The 22,714-nt window shown below is 35.8% G+C and overlaps 2 protein-coding genes across 4 annotated transcripts; both read left to right on the top strand.

Annotated features, from left to right (window-relative positions):
- The first annotated feature begins 6,837 nt into the window (after positions 1–6,837).
- LOC134841958 (fructose-2,6-bisphosphatase TIGAR-like) lies at positions 6,838–8,908 on the top strand. Its single transcript, XM_063858060.1, has 3 exons — positions 6,838–6,955; positions 7,788–8,146; positions 8,420–8,908. The coding sequence occupies exons 1-3, from the start codon at positions 6,839–6,841 to the stop codon at positions 8,793–8,795; spliced, it is 852 nt and encodes a 283-aa protein (XP_063714130.1). The 5' UTR covers position 6,838; the 3' UTR covers positions 8,796–8,908.
- Positions 8,909–12,629: 3,721 nt separating this feature from the next.
- Positions 12,630–22,565, top strand: LOC134842967 (uncharacterized). 3 transcript variants are annotated; one of them, XM_063859515.1, is made up of 5 exons: positions 12,630–13,138; positions 17,867–18,222; positions 18,746–20,899; positions 21,170–21,985; positions 22,184–22,565. In XM_063859515.1, exons 3-5 carry the CDS (start codon positions 19,523–19,525, stop codon positions 22,460–22,462), a joined length of 2,472 nt encoding a protein of 823 aa, XP_063715585.1. In that variant the 5' UTR covers positions 12,630–13,138; positions 17,867–18,222; positions 18,746–19,522; the 3' UTR covers positions 22,463–22,565. The 3 variants fall into 3 exon arrangements, with proteins under 3 accessions (XP_063715585.1, XP_063715587.1, XP_063715586.1); XM_063859517.1 differs by having other exon boundaries at positions 12,630–13,159; XM_063859516.1 differs by lacking the exon at positions 12,630–13,138 and having other exon boundaries at positions 17,176–18,222.
- The last annotated feature ends 149 nt before the right edge of the window (positions 22,566–22,714 follow it).

Below are 22,714 nucleotides of genomic sequence, written 5' to 3'. Positions count from 1 at the left end.
TCGAAAAATCTTTGGGGGGGGTCCCAAATCTGAGATTTTGTGTTCATGGAAAAGAACCGGTTTTTTTTGAAGCTCCCGTTCAAAAGCGCTCTAAATTACTTGCTGATTTTTTTCCCCCGAAAAGTTATGGCCCTCGGAAAAGTCTAAGTTTTAGTTTTTTTTTCTACTGTTTTTAATATTTTCATTTTTTTAGACTTTAATCAAAAACCACTATCACAAATCTCAGATTTTTGTATTTCAATGGAAATAACGATTTTAGGGAAGCTTCCGGTCATTAACAGCTACGCCCATTTTTTATCCAAAAAAATGTCTTCCTCATAAAAGTGTTAGGCTCCCCTGCTTAAGCGGCTATCCTCAATTTTCTTACACTAAAAGCTCTGGCCCTCGGAAAAATCAATATTTTCATTTTTGACCGTTTTTCAAACTTATTCGCGCGCCGAAAAAACGCAATTTTTTGGTCAAAATTTTCCAAAAAGTGCCTAAAAACGCCTTTTTTTGGCCCTGTTTTTTCAAAATTTTGCCTGCGGCGCAAAAAATTTGGCCAAAATTGGGACAAAACCGTGCTTTGGGTCGAAAAATCAATTTGGTCGACCTAAAAAAAAGGTCGTCAAAATTTTCGAAAATTTTTTGAAAATCCGCCCCCCCCTCGAAAAAATCCTAGATCCGCCCCTATCTCTACCTATAGATGGACTCCTAGTCCTATAATTGAAAATTGTTCTGTAGTTGTAAACTTGCCAAATCTATTTTGAATAATTTTTTTTCGTAAAATGGTTCGGCTTGTTATATCAACTTATGTTGAGAACTACTTTCACCTGTTTCAGATAGGACGGGTCGTTAAAATTTTGGTATTAACCATTTTTTAGCTTAAAATTTTTCTATTATTGCTGGTTCGTTTCCTGCTTTACGATGGTTGACCCAAGTTTTTTCCCCGCTCGTTCATTGATTTTCAATGCTTGCTAAAGCTGTTATTGAGCCTCATCCGAGACAAGGTTACTTAGTTTTTGTAGATGTTTTTTTTGCAGTTTTTTCGGCCTCATTTTTTGAGTAAAAGTATTTTTTTTCTCTTCAAAAACATGTAATGCAATGTTTCAGTTGCATCGCAGATTTTGCAATGCACCACTTCGCCTCTGTGTTACACCTGCAATAGCAAGTTTATTGCAATGGGGTATCAGACTTTTTTGCGTAAATAATTTAGTTCATAGGACTCACTATATTCTTTTCCTTGAATCCTCTCTTAACAAGAAATTTACTGCAAGACACATTTTGAGTATAAATAGCTGTCGCTTTCGAAAATTGATTTTTATGTTGGTTGTGATTTTAAAGTTATTTGTTAAAGTTTCTTTTTTTCTGTTTCTTTTTTTTCTGCTAAATATGTTTCGGCCCATATTATATCGGCTTAGTGGCCTCATTTTGCCACATTTTGACGAGCTGTATGTGAGGTTGAGGGGAATTTAATAATTATTTACTCTTATTTTTGATTTTTTTGGCGTTAAAGGTTGCTGCTACGGTATTTTTGGTTTTGTTACCGCTGGGTAAGTTGTCTTCCGATAATAATTTCACATTCTTTTGTCTTGTCATATTTTAGTTTCAAAACTAGCTTTATTCATCTTGATAGAGTAGTTTTTTTTTCGACAATTTCAAGTTGTTTTGATTTTTTTTCGACTTAGCGGCTTTCTTGTTTTGTGTCACAAGCTGTGAAAAACCTGCTCCGCCTTATTTTTTACGCTGTAATTCTGACATGTTCTTATATCCCAAGTAGTGCCAACCTCCTTTTGGTCTCTGTGAAAAAAAAAATATACATATTTCTTAATCCATTCCTTATCTTTTTTCGCGGTTAATCGACAAAGGATGTCTCCTAACAAAAAGCTGGGTAAAAGCTGAGAGAAATTTTTTCTCTGCTCTGTCCCAGCAGCGATTAGTGGTATCATTTTTTCAACTGATATCCTTTTTTGGGTGGAAAGAGCTGTCAAGCATGGTTTTGTCTCTATATCTCGAACTATATCTCGGGTTATTGCTGCAAGTATTGCGTAAAAACCTTTTTTAAAACATTGCTAGTTAATTAATTCAAATAATTAACTCAGAACATGAGAACTTCAAATTGCTTCTTTGTGAGTTTGGATAGTTTGTTAATCAGCGCTTATTCGGTCTGTTTTTGCCAGCACTTTTTCGGTTGGTATCCTGACTGGCTGTCATTCTCGATGATATATTGCTGTGCAAATCCCTGACTTCTCTTGACGCTCCCCTGGATGGAACTGGTCTAAGTGGAAACGCACCCAGTTGCGTGGGTCTCGGAATGAGTACTTTTTCTATGTCTTTAATCAATGCCTCATGTCCTGCATTCATCTCGTGAGTCAACATTCTAGATGTCAGATCTTGCTGAGATGTGATAGATACTTTTATCATTTCCTTCACTCGTTCTCGAAGAGTGAGTTTATCGGCTTCTGAAATTGGCAAAGATTTCAACTGAGATGTCAATGTCCGTCTGTCCGATTTCAGTTCATCGACTTCCTCGGCAAATTTTTCGCTGATGTCTTTTTCCTGTTTTTCGATCTCGCTGATTCTGAAGTGGTATCCGTAAATCTTGTCTGAAATTCCGGTCGAGAAATCAGGAGGAGGTTCAATAGTCTCAATGGTTTCCTCGATTTCTTTTTTGACCACTTTGCGAGGCTCTGTGGCTGCAAATTTGTAAAGAGAGAAATGTTGGAGTAATGTAATCGTTACATATTCGGATAGAATGGTGCAGCATCTCGGAGTTAGTTCTGATTGAGCAGAAATCAACTCTTTTTGGTAGTCGGCGATGATATGTGTTAAACTTGTTTCTTCGCTGATGGAATCGTAAAGATTCAAACATATTTGAATGCTTGTATTTTTCTGGTCCGTGGTGAATCCGCGATCTGTGCAATATTCCCGGCAGTCTGACTCAAGAAGTTCCCGTGAGCCACTTTTGATATCTTCGTGGTCGTAATCGATTGTCATGCTTTTTTTGTTGTCTTTTTTAATCAAACCAAGACTGAAAGGTTCGAGAGTGGTTTCTCGGTATTTCAGTTTTGAAGCGCAGGTAATGTATTATTTAAATTTTATTTTGTGTCATTTTTTATTCGATCAGTTGGAATTGTGCTACTTGTAAAACGGTGCTGTGATTCCTGCACGTGCGTTTGAAGCGTTTCAATAATGGCTCAAAACCATTGACTGAAAGTCTGTTGTTGTGTCTAATTGTTTCTGTACATATTTTACTAGCTCGCGTAAAATAAAAAATTTGATGCACGGCTGTCCTTGCTTTTCAAGACTGAAATGGACGTTTGTGTTTATGGTTTCAGAAAATGGAACCAATTGATTTTGATTTGACAATTTTGAGACATGGGCAGACTAAATCAAACAAATTAGGTAGGATCCAGGGAATTACAGACGAGCCCTTGGACCAGCAAGGAATTATTCAAGTTGTGTCTCCTATTAGATATTGAACTTAATCTGAATTTTGAGAGTTTTTATCGTGTTAGGTTTCCACAGCCTTCAATTAACGGAAGAATTATAAAATTCAAAGCTAGTAATCAGTGGAAAGAAATGGAATTTTTAGTATGAAATTCAAAATGTTTCAATGTATAACTACAACTTAAATACCTTCGAAGGCGACGAAACAGGGTCGACTGTTGAGAAAAGGCCTATTTGATTTTGCTTTCTCCAGCGATCTCAAATGAGCTAATCTGACTTGCAAATTAGTACTCTCTCAGAAAGATTACGAAGATCCAAGCTTTGCAGTCCCTTGTATAGAGAAATTTAAATGTCTGCGTGAGCGGGATATAGGCGAAGCTGAAGACGCAACGCTGGCAGGTTGGTGCCAAATGGCAGCAGCTGCCAATTTGGAACCGCATAATTTTGTCGCAACAGGCGCCGAGTCGTTCACAATTTTGTCCCAACAGGCGCCGAGTCGAATTCTTCCTATGTTCACATTCATGTTTTGTTTTAATGTTCGCTTCCTAAAGCATAATTTTTATATGCATCTCTGGGATAGAAAAAAATGGATCCAGTTTTCTTAATTTCTTTCTCAAGTTGTTCGATGCCTTTACCATTGGCGAGCGTTATCTAATTAGAGTCTGCTTTTTTCAGGACTTGAGTCACAAAATCGTGACTTGAATCATTTGATAGCTTGATTTATAATCTTTTTCCCGGCTCTCCGGTACACAAGAGATTTAGTGTTGATGACTACGCCTGGGACAGCGAGAGTCACCGTTTGAATCCGCCAAGCACCTGTTTGTTCTTCAAATTGAAAATATACCGTTTCAAAAAAATGGCGGCCTATCGTTGGTCTGATTATGCTTAGTCGGCAACGTTGATACATTATGATTTTTTCTTCTGCTACAATTTTAATTGTAGTTGCAAGTGTTTTCAATCAAGCCTTTAGTTTGTAATATTACTAGCCCCGTCTTCAAAAATTTCCCTGCTTAAAAACTCTTTTCGCGTTAAAAAAGCGAAAGCTTCAAATGGCTTAAATGGTTTCATTTCATGTTTTATCGGCTTAGTGGGCTAAGCGTCGTTTGATAGTAAACATAATTCCCCTCCAGAACTACACAATGATAAGATTAATTGGTTTTTGTTCAATTTCTTTATTTAGTTAGCTAGGGTATCTAGAGCTCAAACTATTGTATGTATAATTATAGAGTTTTGATATTAATTTTCGGCTGATGATTTTTGAGCTTTATGGTTGTCGACTTAAGCCCTGTCGGTTTAATTTCCAAATAGCATTTTTCTGTTTTGCATTCGCTACTGATATATCTATCATGGATCCTATCTGGGTGTTATAAGAACTTTTTCCATATGTTTTTTGACGAAAGTTTTCGGCTGAGTTTCAGCTTATTGGATGTCGGCTTCAATTCTGTCGGCTTATTTACCGATTTTTTTCCTTAAAATGTAATATTTTTGAGATTGATAAGACTCTGGCACCAATTTTTGATTGCCGAATTCAACCCCACTAGGACCTCCTTAAAAAACTTCAAACACGAAAAAATGTTTTTTTTTAAAAATATTTTTATCGTTTTTCCACTTCCTTCAATTGTATGCTGCTCTCATCCTATAATTGTTGTATCGCAAGTGGTGCGACTCAGCTTTGACTGTGTTCAATTTGGATTTCAGTTTCATTCAACTGCGTAGGCTCATGGATAGGAAAATATGGCGGTTTGAAATAGGACGATTCAATATGGCTATGGAAAAAAGATTTTTTTTTGGTAAAAGGGTTTTCAACTGAACAACAATCGCCCAGTATTCGATAAGTGTCTTACTTAGGGAGTTTTCATATAGTTTAGAACTGATTATGATTTGAATAATTTGGTTGTCGGACTTTGATTGTCTGCTTATGTTTTTTCTTGTGCAGTGAGCAATTTTCTTCGTTGGTGCAATTATTTTTAATTTATCCTATAATTTAAAAAAATATTAGCCCTGACATCGTACAATTTTTTGTTTTGTTTTAAAGCTTCATTCGGCCTAAATGTTTTAGACATACAATTTATCGGCTTAGTTACCATTATTTGTGTCGCTTCAAGGGAAAATGACTGATTAAAAAATCAGGAAGTTTGTATTGCAAAAGTTCAATTTTTAAAACTTAATTGCTCAAAAAATGTTTTATGGTAAGACTTTCTGATGGCGTTTTTTCGACTCAATGAGCAGCTGTTTATGGCTCCTTAAAAAAATAAAACTTATTTTCTGCTGTTTTGTGTTTCTGGACTATTGTTCTGAATTTTTTTAATATTCATTGTTCCCAAATTATGTAGATTTTTTTTTTCGTTTTCGTTATTTCGTCTGATTTTGCATTGGCTAGCTTGCAATGCTGTGCCTGCGTTGTATTGAAAGTGATGCCAAGCTCTGCTTTGCCTTTTATTATTATGTATAAAATTCGATTCTACTTAAAAGGTTGACTGCGGGTGACTTACCAACAACTCTGGTTTCAATTTTTTTAAAGTCTCATTCTAGGGCATCAATTTCTCCGGTCGTTAACCCATTTTTTGCATAGTTACCGCTTTATAAATAATGCGCTGTTGCCAGGCTACTGCAGGAAATTGTGTTTTTAACATGTTTCTTGTAAGATGGATTTCTTTCGGGACAAATCGTGATATGAAAGTTTCGGTCGTTTTTCCCTAAACAGTTTTTCTTTGAAATTCTTGCTGCTCAATTTGGCCACTGCTGCTCAGACATGCTCAATATCTTGAAAGTTCGAATAAAACTACTTCTTAGTTGATTTGAGATAGCAATTAAGATTTAGAAATATGTTCGTTCACAAATATATTTGTTTTTGGATTTTCCGTTTTTTTTATCCAAATGCAATTTAAATTATCTGGTACGCTTTTCAAACTATTTTTCAGCGTGACCCCTAGCCTATAGCTTCAGCGTGGCTCCTAGCCGAAAATTTCGGTTCACGTAGTTTTTTCAAGTCGAAATTTTTTTTAAAATGTTTTTTTTTTATGTTTGTTTTATCGCAAGTGGTGCGAAGCTTTGCCTCGCCTCTGTGTCTATAGACGTTAAAGGGCAGTTAGAAAATTCATAGCTTTTCACTGATTCGAGCCATCTTATTTTTAATTTAGGCTCAAAATTTTAAGCATGGCATTTTGAAATTCTATGATAAAATACTTAATCTGAATTTTGTTAAATTTTGATACAACCTAAATTTAGCCTTTAAATTTCCAGCAAGTTCATATTTCAATCAATTATTCGGCAGTATAAAACGTGAGTTAGAACTGGCTCTCAAATTTGAGCTGTCCAACTATTTATCTAGTTTGTGTGTATATATGCTGCAATTAAAAATGGAATTTATATTTTTTCAGAAATAAATTTGGATTTTTTTTCAGATGTTATGGAACCAATTGTTTTTGATTTGACGCTTGTGCGACACGGGAGAACCGATGCAAACAGACAGGGCATAGTTCAAGGACATGTAGACACGCCCCTAGATCAACTAGGGATTATTCAAGTTGTTTTTGCTTTGACACGCGAGAATTAGATACTAACAAACTCCCTAAAATTTTGCTTAAAAAGCTTTGAAGTTGAACGATGATCGATATTTTTTCAATTTTAAAGCATATCAAATGATTTTCAGATTAAGTCAAAATTTCCACTGAAAAAATGTTCTTTTAATTTAAGGGCACTGATAACGCAACCCCCACTCGCGCCTCGTAGTTGAAGGGGGGTTGTAGAAGAGCCAGTGGGCCTTTTTAAGAAAAAACATTGCAAAATGGCAAAAAAAATTTTTTGGCCTAAAAGATGGATGCAAAAATCCTTTGTTTTGGTGGAGAAAAATTCGAAATTCGCACTCAGTAATTTATTGAAATTTCAATTATCATTTTACATCGCAGGGTGGATCTAGGATTTTCTCGAGAGGGGAGGATTTTCAAAATTAGTATATATTGGCGCCAAAGGCCCCTTTAGAAAAATTTTAGGGTCGGTCGGCCAAAATGGTTTTCTTAAAAAATACCACAGGGGGACCCTTTGGCTCGGCAAGGGGTCGAATCCTTGAGGCAGAGAGCGTCCGCAACCCTAGCCTCCGCCCTAAATCCGCCCCTGGTACATCCTTAGTAAAAATGAATAATAGTGGTAATTATAACTGGTGATGAATAATAGTGTCAATGAACAAAGTCTTTTAATTTTGTTCGGGATCCTTAAGTTCAAGACACTTTTCTAACTCTCTGTCGGCTATATTTTTAATTTTGTAAACGTGGAGAGGTAGATGCTTTGAGTTTTGTAAAATAGGATATAAAATATATAATCAAACAAGGATACGCTTAACAAGTTGAATGATGTCCAAGGCAACGAGACTGGGTCGACTTCTGAGTAAAGACCGATTTGACTTCGCTTTTTCCAGTGACCTAAAAAGAGCCCATCTTACATGTCAGTTAGTTCTTTCACAGCAAGTTGAAGATGATCAGAGTAAGATGTCTCCTGTCGTGCGGACGCTGAAATGTCTCCGTGAACGAAGTTACGGTGTAGGCGAAAACCTGAGTTTCTCGCAATACTATCAATTGGCGGCAGATGCCAACCAAGGAACTGCATATGATTTTGTACCCGAGGGAGGAGAGTCACTGTCGCAACTACAGAGTCGGGCGAAAGAGTTTTTGGAGATAATGTACAATTATGCCACGACTGGAAGCGGCGACGAGCTGTTCGAGTAAGATGCTCAGTTTCTCGCCAGAACTTACTTACTGGGGTTTTTAATGTTTTTACTTACATTAGTTTTTGATTAGTTCAGAAAAACCAATGAGCGCAAATTGAAGCGAAGTTTCAAATAGCTTACGATCAATTGACCTACTTTTTTGACCTCTAACTTTTGACTTCGTTGGATTTCATTGAACCGCTGTTACCTGTTTTTTTTTATAATCGGGTTGTGATGTAGAAAGTTATACACAAACTGGGGGTTTTGAGTATTACTGTTTTTGCCTAGAAATTGCAAAGAAGAATCTACAGGACCAAGTGAGAAATTAACTCAGGCTCTCGACTCGTTATCAGATCATGATAAAATGACTATAGCGCACACTGTTCTGAAGGAAACGCCGTTTTTACCTGAAAAATCTTCCCAGCAGTCGATTTCCTGTATCATAGCTAGTCACGGAGGATTCATCAGGGAATTCATGAAGCTAGTCACCTGTGGAAATCCCAGCGAAGATGTAGTGTCTCCTGAATTTAAGAAGCTTCTGATCAACAGTCCGGCAAATACATCCTTCACTCATTTTACTTTGACGATGAATAGTCCTACTGAGTTCACTCTGACCAAGCTGCACTATTTGTATAATGTTTCTCACCTGAACGCAAAAGAATAGACTACTTTGTTGCTGTTTTGAAATAAATTATGTATTATATTTGAAATAATTTTATTACCGTCAGATTCTATGTATTTTTAAGATAGAAATTAAATAATTGTTTTAGCTTTGCAGTTGAAAATTATCAAACCAACAGTAAGCCAATGGAGATTGTTCTATAATTTGAATAGTTTTTGCACTTGGGCGAGCAACTGACTTTAATCGGGTACTAGACTATACAACAATCTTTGGACTTGCTTTATTATTGTACATAAACATCCTGGTCTAGAGCTAATGTGGATGCCTTAGCACCCTAAGGTGTGGAGTTCGAATCGCGGCCGAACCTATTTTTGCTAGTACAGCATATGTATGAAATAGATTTTTTTGTGGGGAAACAGGCTGACTTTGGATTGTCTGATCCTTTTTGTCAGCTCAATTTTGAAAGCATGGATTTTTCTTCAGTTGAAAAAATTCCTAATATAATTGACGGTCGTTTTGTTAATTATAAGTTTACCAACTCGGATTTTCAAAATCCGAGTTGTGAACTTTTTGAACATTTTAAGTTTAAGTTTTTTTTCGATCAAATGGTTTCGGTGTTTTTTTTTTATCGTCTAGGTCGACTTATATGACATACTTAGAGAGGTAAAAATTGGTTTTCATAATTTTGAAACCTAATCTCTGAAATGTTTTTATGGAAACAATTTTTATGGCATTTTTTTAACCCTTTTTTAAGGTATTGCAATCGGGGTACCAGGGTTTTTTCCGTAAACAACTTTGTCTCCTTCGCCTCTTCGTCCTATGTTGGTTGTGGTTTTTCCAACTCGATTTGTTAAAAAAAAAATTTTTTGTTTATTTTTGTGTCATTTTTTCGGCTTAATAGGTTTCGGCCTATTAACACTATCGAACTTTAGTGAGAGTTTGTGTTATACTACGAGTACTCTTTTTTTAAAACCTAAGTCGCAAATGTTGATTCCACTTTTGGGGCATCTTAACGGCTTCTTGATAGCATGTGCTTTGACATTCGAATCGTAATAAGTTAGCTCAGTTGATACATTTTTACACAAGCAAAACCAGTGTGATAGTATGAACTTTCTTTTTTCCAACCTAAGTCGCAAATACTAGTGTTCATTTTGAAAATGTTCTTTTGCAGTATTTGCACAAGATCATTAACCAGCTTTTAAGATCAGCCAATTTTAAGGATTTTAACACAGACTGGTATATTACAAGTAAGACTTTAGCTTCAAGGTATCATGGATCTGTAGCGTAGAGGTAGGGAAGGAGACCCGCCACAAAAAAGGAGGGTTTGAACCTGGACAGGGTCGGTTATTTTTAATGAACTTTTCGTATACTTGTTAAAGTGCGTCCGCTCTATAAATTGAGGCATGTGAGTAGTTAAATTTCTTTTTTCGAATTGAATGGTACTGCTAATGCGTCATAATTGGCTTGCGTCACTTAAGAAATTATGAAGACTCAAAGTTTTACTCATTCAGTTTTTCCAAGTAGCGTTGTCGGTCATATTTTTGGTTGTGTATGCGAAGTGGAACTTCGACTTCGTGTAGATTCATCAAACGAACCAAAAAAAGCTATTTGTTTCAAACAACTTAACAATCATACAAACTCGATTTCAGGAATTTTCTAACTGATTATATCTAGCAATTTTTTTAAATGCATAATTATACGATTATGTGTTTTTATGTATTCCAATTTAATACATGCAAAGTTGGTGCCTTCAGTTTGATGTATTCCAATTTATTACTGGCAAAAATTGTATTCATTTGTATTTGGTGCCACTTTTGCTGCATATCATTGGCAATTTGTTAGCATACTTTGCTGCTTCATTTGTGACAAGTGTTTACCGGTTGTTGAGCGTTCGTGGCCGAGAAATTTTGGCGAAGTGTAGAACAAGAAAAGTACTTTTAAATAGACTTCCGTTAATTGAATTTCAGAAAAAATTAAGCGTGGGGGACTTGAAAATTCTCGAGATCGCAGGTTCGAAGCCCATACGTAGCAAAGTTTAACTATTTCGAGGATTTGCTTTTTCGTCGTGTTCTCGCTAGTGTTTGCGAAGCACAGCTTTGCTTCTGTGTTTGTATCGGCTTAGTGGCCTTATTTCAAGTAGTTTCAATGGAAAAATAGTTTTCAAGCTCACCTCTGCATCGCACAAAACGCTAAATATTTAAGTTTTTCCTGAACAATTCTTTTGGGTTTTGTTTTCTTTTTTTTCGGCTTGATAAGTTTCGGCCTATTATACCAGTTTAATGTCCGCATTTCGCGCCTTTCGTTGGTTTGATGGTGAGGGGGACTTAACATCTTATAAGTCTTAAAAAATCGTGAATAGTGGATTTCCCTCTTTTTTCGGGTTAATTACATCGGCCTAGTCGCCTCATATTGCGTCGTTCACGAGCTGTGTATGTGTTATGAGGGTGAAGCGGACTTAATAACTTTTCATTATTCGTAACTTTTTGTCGCTTATGTTTTTTAATTACCTTTGGCCTCATATTTTTGAATTTGACGCGTGAAAAAAGTTTGTAGGTGTGTTTGTTTGTTTGAGAGTGTGAGAGAGTTGAAAATAGTTTTTAAAAAAATTTTGGCCGAAGGGTTTCTGCTAGATTTTGTTACCGCTTGATAACTTTTCTTTCGATGCTAGTTTCACTAATGTCTTGGCTCGTTTTTGTTGCAAAGCTAGCTTGATCGATATTTTTGGTTTTTTTGAAATTTTCAGATTTTTTTTCGACTTAGCGGCATTCTCGTTTTGTATCGCAAGTGGTAAAATTTTCGGCTCAGCAGTCGTCTACCCACGAATTGTGGGCCTAATAGCCACTCGTTAAATGGAAACTTATTCAATGCTGGTGGTTGTGCTTCTTGACTGTTTTCTTTTCGGTTACAATTCGGTTTACATTTTATTCAATTTGCTGATTTCTCTCATTTTTTATTCTCTAGCTTTTATGCTATGCTTGCGTTGTATTGCTAGTGTTGCAACGGTTTGCTTCGCCCCTCTTTCATTTATTTATACAGCATTTTCTACGTTGAATTTCAGCCTACCTTTTTTTGTTTTTGCAAGCCCATCTTCGATTTGCTGTATCAACTTTTTACGCTTTCGAATACCAAACGTTATGAAATCGGAATATAGATCACTAGTTTAACTGCTGTTTGTTTTTATAAGTATATAATTTTCGAGGTATGAATTTGACATATTTAGCGTGGAGGTGACGTGATGTTCATGCTGAAGACGACAAGGATCATGGGGTCCAATTTATCCGAAAAATTTTCCGCATGTCAAAGATCTATCAAACTATCGTTTTCTGCCTTTTTGCGTTTTTCTGCTGTTTTGTTGGTTTATTTGCCGCACAGCGGAGTTTGCTGATGATTTCATAGTTTTTCGCTATTGTTTAAATCGTTTTCAATTTATTAAATTTATGGTGCAAGTAAAATCGCGTTAGAAGAAATATTGCTGAAATTTTCTATGATATTTGATTTGTTGAAAGTATTTTTCTTTCGCACTTGTAGGAAGTTTTATTGATTTTTTTCTTCGCTTACTCTTTTATTTCGAAGAAAGTAATGATGGCAATGTGTCCTAAATTGTTTGAAATTATGATTGTTTCTGGTTACAATAAACTGAAAAGTATATGAAAGTCAGTATTACGAGTTTAAAAAATTTCTTAATGTTTTTCCGCATATATTTTATCCGCCTCATTTGATTTTGTCATGTAGGTTTTTATGAATAGTAGTGTTAGGAGAATAGCTACATCATAATTTTTTTATTAATATAATTTGAAGTTTTTATGAAATATATCGCTGTTTAGGTCATTTTTTTGCGCTGTCATTCTGGTCATTTATAACGCTCTTTTTCTGTCATTATTTTTGTATCGCAAGTGATGCAAGGCTGAGCTTCGCCTCTGCGTCATACTTTTTTCTAAATGTCGCTTGGGCATCTTAGTAGCAGCCTCGCCCTTATGTCGAGATGCGCCAACTAAAGTATATAAAAAGGTGCATGAGTTAAATACAAACGCGAATGATTATTCAAGCAGCAGTTATCAAATAACCGCATATTCTTATATTTTCTGAATAAATAACTTTCAATAATACGTTTTCCAATGATTAAGAGTCGATGAATGTAGTTAAGTTTCTTATATACGTCGTGAGTTAATTTGAGTTCAGCTGAAAATTTTGGCGCTTCAATTTATCAAATGGCGCTTCATATTGTTTGTCGTCGTGCGCATTTTCTTATGTTTGTTTTTAAGTTAGCAATGAATTCAGTTGATTTTGATTTGACTCTTGTGAGGCATGGCAGGACAGATGCAAACAGACGCGGAGTGATCCAGGGGCATGTTGATACTCCTCTAGACTGTCAAGGAATTGTTCAAGTTGTATTTTACATATATTAGGTAGTTTAAAAGGCTTCATTTTTTGTCGAAATTTGGTTATTTTCACTTTCGAGAACAAGTGTACGTGCAATCCGAAATAGATAGCAAGTGTACGTACAATCGGAAATAGACTTTTTTCCTGTAAACAACCTTTCTTACAAATGTGAGGTTACTTTTGTAACCTTCAATTGAGTGCAGCAGTAGAAAGTTCAAATAATCTTGTCGAATTTTTTTTTCAGATTCGTGGTTTTCGGTATGATATGTATAAAATGTATGATATCGGATTCTTAAAAGTCGAGGAACGAAGTTCAGACTCTTTCATAGGTGCTGATGATTTTTTTTCAGGAAAAGGCTTTTTCGCGATTTAAGTGTGATTTCTTTTTAAGTTCACCTTACAGTGAAAGAACAGCGAAGAACGTGATTCAACTTCTAGTTTCGAAAATTGATCTTGAAATTCAGATTTCAGCGGAATAAAAACTTTACCCCAAGATCCAGTTTTCTTCAATTGCGTTAATTTTGTCAAAAAGTTAATCATATTTTGCTCTTAAAATTCAAACAGCCTTAAGGCCATATATTTTTTTATAAATTCGAAAGCTGAAGTTTTTTTGGAAACCTAAAATTCTCAAAAACATCTCGTATTTTCTTTGAGAAACAACCAAGGTTATAGGTGTAGCCCAATTTTTGAATTATTGAAATTACATTTTTCCCGCAGCAGTACAATAATACAAAGAATTATGGCACAGGTACCTCCAGCTTTAGCTAGGCTCACAGTATTTTCGTATGCTTTTGTGTTTCAGGAGAGATGGGTCGTAAAACCTTAGCTTTCCAAAACGCTATAGCTTACAAATGTGAGGTTACTTTTGTAACCTTCAATTGAGTGCAGCAGTAGAAAGTTCAAATAATCTTGTCGAATTTTTTTTTTCAGATTCGTGGTTTTCGGTATGATATGTATAAAATGTATGATATCGGGTTCTTAAAAGTCGAGGAACGAAGTTCAGACTCTTTCATAGGTGCTGATGATTTTTTTCAGGAAAAGGCTTTTTCGCGATTTAAGTGTGATTTCTTTTTAAGTTCACCTTACAGTGAAAGTACAGCGAAGAACGTGATTCAACTTCTAGTTTCGAAAATTGATCTTGAAATTCAGATTTCAGCGGAATAAAAACTTTACCCCAAGATCCAGTTTTCTTCAATTGCGTTAATTTTGTCAAAAAGTCAATCATATTTTGCTCTTAAAATTCAAACAGCCTTAAGGCCATATATTTTTTTATAAATTCGAAAGCTGAAGTTTTTTTGGAAACCTAAAATTCTCAAAAACATCTCGTATTTTATTTGAGAAACAACCAAGGTTATAGGTGTAGCCCAATTTTTGAATTATTGAAATTACATTTTTCCCGCAGCAGTACAATAATACAAAGAATTATGGCACAGGTACCTCTAGCTTTAGCTAGGCCCACAGTATTTTCGTATGCTTTTGTGTTTCAGGAGGGATAGCTTTCCAAAACGCTATAGCTTACAAATGTGAGGTTACTTTTGTAACCTTCAATTGAGTGCAGCAGTAGAAAGTTCAAATAATCTTGTCGAATTTTTTTTTTCAGATTCGTGGTTTTCGGTATGATATGTATAAAATGTATGATATCGGGTTCTTAAAAGTCGAGGAACGAAGTTCAGACTCTTTCATAGGTGCTGATGATTTTTTTTCAGGAAAAGGCTTTTTCGCGATTTAAGTGTGATTTCTTTTTAAATTCACCTTACAGTGAAAGTACAGCGAAGAACGTGATTCAACTTCTAGTTTCGAAAATTGATCTTGAAATTTAGATTTCAGCGGAATAAAAACTCTACCCCAAGATCCAGTTTTCTTCAATTGCGTTAATTTTGTCAAAAAGTTAATCATATTTTGCTCTTAAAATTCAAACAGCCTTAAGGCCATATATTTTTTTATAAATTCGAAAGCTGAAGTTTTTTGAAATCTAAAATTCTCAAAAACATCTCGTATTTTATTTGAGAAACAACCAAGGTTATAGGTGTAGCCCAATTTTTGAATTATTGAAATTACATTTTTCCCGCAGCAGTACAATAATACAAAGAATTATGGCACAGGTACCTCCAGCTTTAGCTAGACCCACAGTATTTTCGTATGCTTTTGTGTTTCAGGAGGGATGGGTCGTAAAACCTTAGCTTTCCAAAACGCTATAGCTAAAATTTTTTATGACAACAGTTTTGATTCCGACTTAACGGTGCTCGACTCGTTTTTTGACTTACTTGTCGCTCGATAAATGTTTCGCATTGTTTTTTTTAAGGATGTTTTTGAATTTTGTCCGAGACAGAGGTATGAATTTTTGACTTTTTTCAAGTAATTTTTTTATGTTATAAAATTTCGAGTTCCGTCTCTTTTTCCATTCACTATCTTCCATGTAATGTTTTTGTTTTATCGGAAGTGTTGCGAAGCACTGCTTCGCCTCTGTGTTAGTGTTATAACTTGCTTTGTGAAAACTAGTAAAGATGAGAGATCGCCCGCAAAAAATTCTTTGTCAAGTTTTCATTTCACCTCGCTCAAGTTGTGTCGTGTGGTTTTTTTTCTAATTTTTCTTGGGAAGAGTCTTCTTTCAAATTTGATTTTTATGTTCGATTTTTCATAGCTTAAGTTCAACTTGGGTTTGCTTTCATTTCAAATTCATGGATCTCTTTTCAAATTTTGTTCGTGCCTAAGAATCTATCCGCCCTATACGTATTAAAAATAAGTAAAAATTCAGACGATTTATCCACCAGAAAAAGGAACTACCTGCGAGCTTTTGAGCTCTTTTCGGAGAACCTCTGTTGTGTCCCTGCTTAAGAACTAAATGCAATTTTTGGCTATTTTCTGGGCTGGGCAATGATGCTTCATCTTCAAGCTACGAGCGCAGATCATGGTCGGCCTCGAACATCTGGCCTTTTAATTGAGAGGCGGAGATGTAACCACTTCACCTCCTCTCCCCTTATGTATTAATTTTAAACACGTTCCTTGTAAATTAGGGTTTTCTAAAATCTAAGTTCTAATAAGAAATTGCCATTGATTTTATGCAGCTAATTTAAGAAGTGAAATTTTTTTTTTGCATTTTTAAGTGCATTTTGTTCGTATTAATTTTTGATCTTTCTTCAATATCGTTTTCGGAATGAAATTTTAATTTTCGAAAATGGAAAAGCAGGGAGAGTAGTTGAATTGATCGAACTTCATTTTAGAATTGTTCTCTCCAATAACAAAATTTTAAATGGCGCAAAAATTGTGATGGACTTATAGTTTCAGAGTTGATTTTGATTTTTTTTCGATAGTAAAGTTTTCAAGTGTCCTTAAGATCCAGTTTTCTCAAAATGGGTTTGTTTTAATCAAAAAAGGTGCCAATTGTGTCCGATTCTGGAGCTCTAAGAGCCTCAAAGTGATATATATTTTACTTGGCAACTCGAAAGTGGAAATTTTTGGAAAAAATTGCATTTTCTGTCTCCCTGAGTGAATCGACATTTTTCAACTGTCTTTGACTTATATTTATATTTTTTTTGTTCATATTCATACCATTATATAGTCTTCAGTTTTATTTGAATAATAAGGCACTGTCAAAAGTAAATTAGTGCCTATCGAAAAAATAACTTCATTTAACAATGATAGTATTTTATTGGCTAAATTTTTTCCGATCTAGGGGAGCTTTTTTAAAAAAAAGACTTCGTGTATTATTCTTAGCTATCTAAATGAAAGAGCCTCGAAAAGAGTGTATGTTTTTCTGCATTTAGCTTCGAGCCTTTTCATTTTTTGTAATTTTTTTGACCAAGTTTTAAAGGTTTTGGGAAATTAACTGCACGATGAAAAGTTTAGTTAATTTTCAATTTAGAATCAGGATAGCCGGTTGATATGCAAGTAGCATAGAATGTTCCGACCATATTCTCAAAACTACAAAAAAAGTTTTTTTATTAAATTTAATTTCAGTTTTTCTTGCGCGTGGAAGACCAATGACTAATAAAAAACGTCCTAATAAGTAGTAAGTACTAAGAAAAATAACTTATAAAAATCAAAAAATTAAGTTTTTCAATTTTTTTTGCAGAGGTGTTTTGATTTTTTTGTTCCCAAGCTAAAAAGAAACTTTTAAAACTTATTTTACTAGATTTTTTATACTTGAATGGAAAATCCATGGTTTATGTACTATAAAGCCTTCTATTAAAAGCCTGCTCTCTCGCTCGAAAGAAGCGAAAAATCAAAAAAGTTCAATCCTGTTTATCTCGGCTCTGGGAAAAATTTTTTGGAAATTTTTTATGTCTCGAATCACGACTGAAAGGAGTTTTAATATGATTTATCACTCGAGCCAGTTCGATGATCATTTATACGATTTATCACTCGAACCAGTCCGATAATCTGATTTGCGTGGAAACAAAAGAAAAACTACAAAACACCCAAATACCCAGTTCCTCCCCTTTTTCAATGGTGAGATCAAAAAAGCCGTCCTTCTGATTTTGTACAATACGGATATGGATCAGCATACAAAAATTATTTATTGCTCAGGTGTTTAAAAAAGCGTTGTAACCAATGAATTCACATGCACGAGAAATGTTTAAAAAATGTATAGAGTCCGTGAAATTGGTGATCGTTTTGGGGGGAAATGTTAAACACGACAAACTTTTTTCTGGTATTAGCATTTGTAGTGTGGTTTAAACTAGAAATATAGTTCAGCTAAAAAGATAAGTTAATCAAGTTGAATAATTTCCAAGGCGTGGAAACTGGGACGACTTTTGAGAAAAGACCGATTTGACTTCGCCTTTGCCAGTGACCTCAAAAGAGCCCATTTAACGTGCCAATTAGTGCTGTCACAGCAAGAAAATGAAGATTCTACGATCTGTATCCCCGTGGTGCGGACATTGAAGTGTCTGCGTGAACGAAATTATGGTTCAGCTGAGGGTAAAGCAGTTTCCGAATTGAACAAAATGGCTGCAGCAGTTAACAAAAAACCGCCGGCGTTTGTGCCCAAAGGCGCTGAGACACTTCCTCAGATTCAGCAACGCGTGAAAGAGTTTATGAAAATAATGTATAACTTCGTTTCAGCTGGAAAAGGCGAAGAATTATTCGAGTTAGTTGACTGCTTCCAAGCAAAGTTGATGGCATTTAAGTTTATAAATTTTTTGTTATTTATTTTAAAGATGCAGCTCAAATTACGCTCTCCAATAACAACTAACAAATTGCTGTGAAAAAAGGCTCTTTGCTTTTTGTTCGAAAAATAGAATTTTTTATTCCCGGCTGAAAAACTGTATTGGTTAGGATTACTCAGATGAGGTAGATTTTTTAAATCAAAAAATGACCATCATAAACTTTTCCTGGTGTTAAAAAGCTGCACGAAGGAAATGTTGCTGGTTATTTTTGAGCTGCTACACTTTTCCATGTGTCTGTTGTCTCTGTTTGGAAGAATTGTAATCTGAAAACTACCAACTAGAAAGTTTTTATCTTGTAGAAATCTTCAAAATCAAAAATACGGATGAATTAGTTTTTTATTCGACAAATATCACCGTCAATCGCCTGCTAGGTTCTAGTGTAACCTGCAAGAATCGGAGGCAACAGTTAATAGCCCCTTTTTTAGTCTTTTCGTCTTGCTTCAGAAATGCTGCAGATGGCTCAGCTGACAAAAGCAATGAACTAAGAGAGGCTCTTGATCTTCTCAAAGAAGACAATGATTTGACCTCTGTATCTGGCCAGAGTGCTGCTGCTTTCCTGCCTGTAAAGACAAATCCGAAGTCTATCTCTTGTCTCATAGCTAGCCACGGTGGACTAATCCGGGAATTTTTAAGGGTCGTTACAAATGGAAACCTCGGTGATGATGTTATATCTCAAAAAGACACCAAGCGACTTCTAAGCACTCCTCCAAATACTGCATTCACGCATCTGTCCTTGACTATGAGTAGTCCGACTCAGTTCACATTGAATAAACTGCACTTCTTGCATGATGTGTCTCACTTAGCCTAGAACGATTCTGATTTCCAAGTTTTGAAAGAATATTTGTTCTCAGATCTCATACTAATTGTGCCCATTTTGACAGAGTTAAGAGTTGGTCACTTTATAATTTCACTGTGACTTAGTGTTTACCATTAAGAGCAATATGCTCAGATCAACTTGGACAATTCTGATAGTTGCAACATAAACCTAACTTGAACTAAGTTATTATATGGTATTTGAAAACGTCATTTAATTCAGAATTGCCGTTGACATTTTGAGTCAGTTTCGTAATTACTTGAACAGAGGTTTGATGAAGATGTGAAAAATATTTTGATTGTTTCGTTATTTTAGTTAGCTAATGTTTATAATGTAAAATACTACTTCATTCAATCCAAACTGCGTTAGTTGAAGTGCCAACTTGAGGTTTGCTGAATAGACTTCGAATGTCTCAAAAATCGAAGTCGACGTTCTACTGTAACTTGAACAACAGAAACAAATACTTGGCTTTCTTCAAAGCAAGCCGAGGTGGATTTCCGTCAAACGAGGGCGTCCTATGCTGTGCCAAGTGTACCATTACAACCCAAGGCGTGATATTATGTGGATACTTGGTACTCACAAAATTCAGACTCTCATTTCTGAGTTTAGATACATTTGGTGAAATCATACCATGCAGTGAGGATTCGGCGAATTTTTATGACCCGCGAGTGGACATACTTTTGCCACAAGTGCGCAGAGTGTACCTTGTAAAACAAGACGCGTCTGCAGCTGCGATTCCAGAAGATGACCAATCAGAAATGGAGCGAACTGTAACACCTACGAAGGAAATGCAAAAGAAGCTGAGTCTTGTATGGCTTCCCTTTCCGAGTTCTTACAATAGCCCAACTATGGAGTTTTTCTACATGCAAATCGAGTGTACAGACTTCAACTCCATATGTATAGTTTTCGATAAAAAGGAGCCATTTGCCGAGTTTTTGAACAACTTTGCGGATCTGTTAAGATCAGAATCAAAATTCAACTACTTGTTCACTGCCTCAGAATCTTACTCGTGCGGTTATTTCGAATCTGAAGAATCAAATATTAATAGGTTCGAATCTTTAGGAGACTGGGATATCTACCTATCTCAACATATTGATCTATCTCAATCGGCTACTAATTTTTACACCTTCGGAGCTTTTGTTGGCTTCTGTATCTTCAAGCAAATAAATAGAGATTTCAGCAGCAATTTATCTGACAGAGAAAAGGAACATTTTCCTCGATTTTCATTCCATTACAGCTCGAATAGCACCACTAGGTATATTTTCAGGTACTGTCCAAACAATCTGGCAAATTCGAATATTTCCAAAAAACTGCTGCTACCTTCCAACGCAAAAGAGTCCAACAATCTGCACAGATTTATCGATATTGGTCAATACATGTTCTTCGATCCTTCAAATCTTTCATATTCATATGAATTGATATCAGAGTATGTTAATTTCCGGACGGGACGCACGCGCAAGTTCGCTAAGCTATCGATTAAGCAATTCAGAACCGTTTTCGATCAATCGGGTTGGCTTCTGGCTGTGAGCGAAAGTTTGAGGTCGGCTGCTATTGTTGGTTCTTCGGTGATAACATCAATGGAAACCTTACTTTTAGTCACTGATAGTCTAAGAAATGGACAGGATACTCTAATTTTGGTATCATCGCTGGCTCAAATTATGTTGCTGCCTCAATGCAGGACCAGAAAGGGCTTCATTGAATTGATTCAGAAAGAGTGGATTGCAGATGGGTTTGATTTTAAAGCGCAGCTGCCCAAGTTCACGGATGCGAAACCAAAATTCTTGGTTAGTTTTTCTCCAACCGCTATGCTCAATGATTACATATGTTATCTGGTGGAAGTTTAATTAAAATTCTAGTCTTTAAAGTTAATTACTCTAAAAAATCAATGTTAGGGTGCCAACTTTTTCATGCTGCCATATTTGGTATATTGTTGCGACATAATTGGTAGATATAAATCTTCATTCTCAATTAACTGACTTCTCAGTACAAAACAGGATATTTTTTCCTAGGCTACAAAGAGTTAAATTGAATATTTTAACTGTTTTTTTTTGTAGAAGAAATTCCTGGAAAAGAACACGGAAGGCAGTCTGAATGGAAAACGAGTCAAAGATTTCTTCATGAATAGAGCATCAGTGATTTCGGCGCGTCCAACTGAAGAGACCTCGTTGTACAAGCGAACTAAACCTCCAATTTTTCTGCTCTTTCTAGACTGCGTGTTCCAGTTGACCCACCTGTATCCCACTGAATTTGAATTTACCTCAGTTTTCCTGTGCCAAATATGGAATCTACTCCTGACTGGAGCGTTTACCAACTTCATGGATCCCAGATCATCTACCAAGTTCGAGGCAGCGTCTAATTTGTGGCTGTGGATTGAAAACTTCTTTGAAAAATATGATGCGGAGGCGTTTAAGAATCCTTTATACGGATTTTGCTTGACAACAACCGGTAAAATTCCCCATTTACCTTTAGAAAGTGAACTCTATCGGATACCTAACATAGAAGTGTGGGATGATTTGTTCTTTCAACATCACAGTGATTGTTCGACGGTACAAGTTGTAGAAAATGAAAAGCGGGAATCGACACTCATGAGGTGTAATCAGTTTTGGATCCCCGCTCCGAATGTAGTCCAGAGGATCAAAGTGATCGACGCGGCGGCCGAAAATTACCGATGTGTAAATAGATTCATAGATAATGTAGGCAGACATTGGCCTGTTGACTCTTCTGACGGCCTTGAAGACAGTTATGGCAGTTCGCATAATGCTTACAAGTTTGAAAGACAGTCAAGTAGAAGTATGTCGTTCGGGTTTATGCAGGGAGGCAAGCAGACGTTCGTTAAAATGACGTCAAGTAACGACGATCTGTCATTTATTGTAAGTTTTTCAATTCTTGGAACGTGAATTGCGCTATTTTTTTTAATTGTAAAGAGAAAAGAAAAGAAAAAAACGAAGTAAAGTTACCTCTCTCTGCAATCCTAGGGCTGAGTTTGCGACAGAGTTTCTCTTGCTATTTTTAGTAGCAATTTTTTGCATTTATTGTAGAAGAGTTTACAAATTTGGTTTGTTTTAAAGGGTGAAGATTCCGACGGAGAATACGACCCCATCACTCCCTCGCCCGCCAATAACAGAAAGAACCGAGCGCTGGCAATCAGAGAGCAAGGAGCCGAAAATGGCGATTTGAAGCCACTAGACGAATATAATTTCCGAAAATTCTCTGCGCGATTAACAGCTCCATACCCGGTTCATAAGCTTGTCGACGCTTCGGACGAAAAAGATAGCGACGATATTGGTTATGATTTAGGAAGACCGAGTAGTACTAAAATTAGTTTAGATGTAGTCACAAAATTTTAATTTAATCACAAATTATTACAAATCAAATTTTATACTCATGCTAAAGACGTTTGTCAATACTTCAAACATTTGATGTTTCAGCTAAATTGTTCTATCCACCGAATTCCGCTAATAAAATTTTGTAAATTTATTTCTTTTAAGTTTGAGTGGCTGAGTTAATCGTGCTTACGCGGGTGCGACGAAATTTTTCAACCCAAGTTTGACCGAGAAACTGCGAGCTCCCGAAATTGTCTCAAAGATTGACCACAAAGC

The sequence above is a fragment of the Symsagittifera roscoffensis genome, chromosome 3 (assembly GCF_963678635.1).
Source record: "Symsagittifera roscoffensis chromosome 3, txSymRosc1.1, whole genome shotgun sequence".
In the NCBI taxonomy this organism is placed as follows: domain Eukaryota; kingdom Metazoa; phylum Xenacoelomorpha; order Acoela; family Convolutidae; genus Symsagittifera; species Symsagittifera roscoffensis.
The sequence above is the reverse complement of the archived record's forward strand: the minus strand, read 5'-3'. Positions and strand labels throughout refer to the sequence as shown.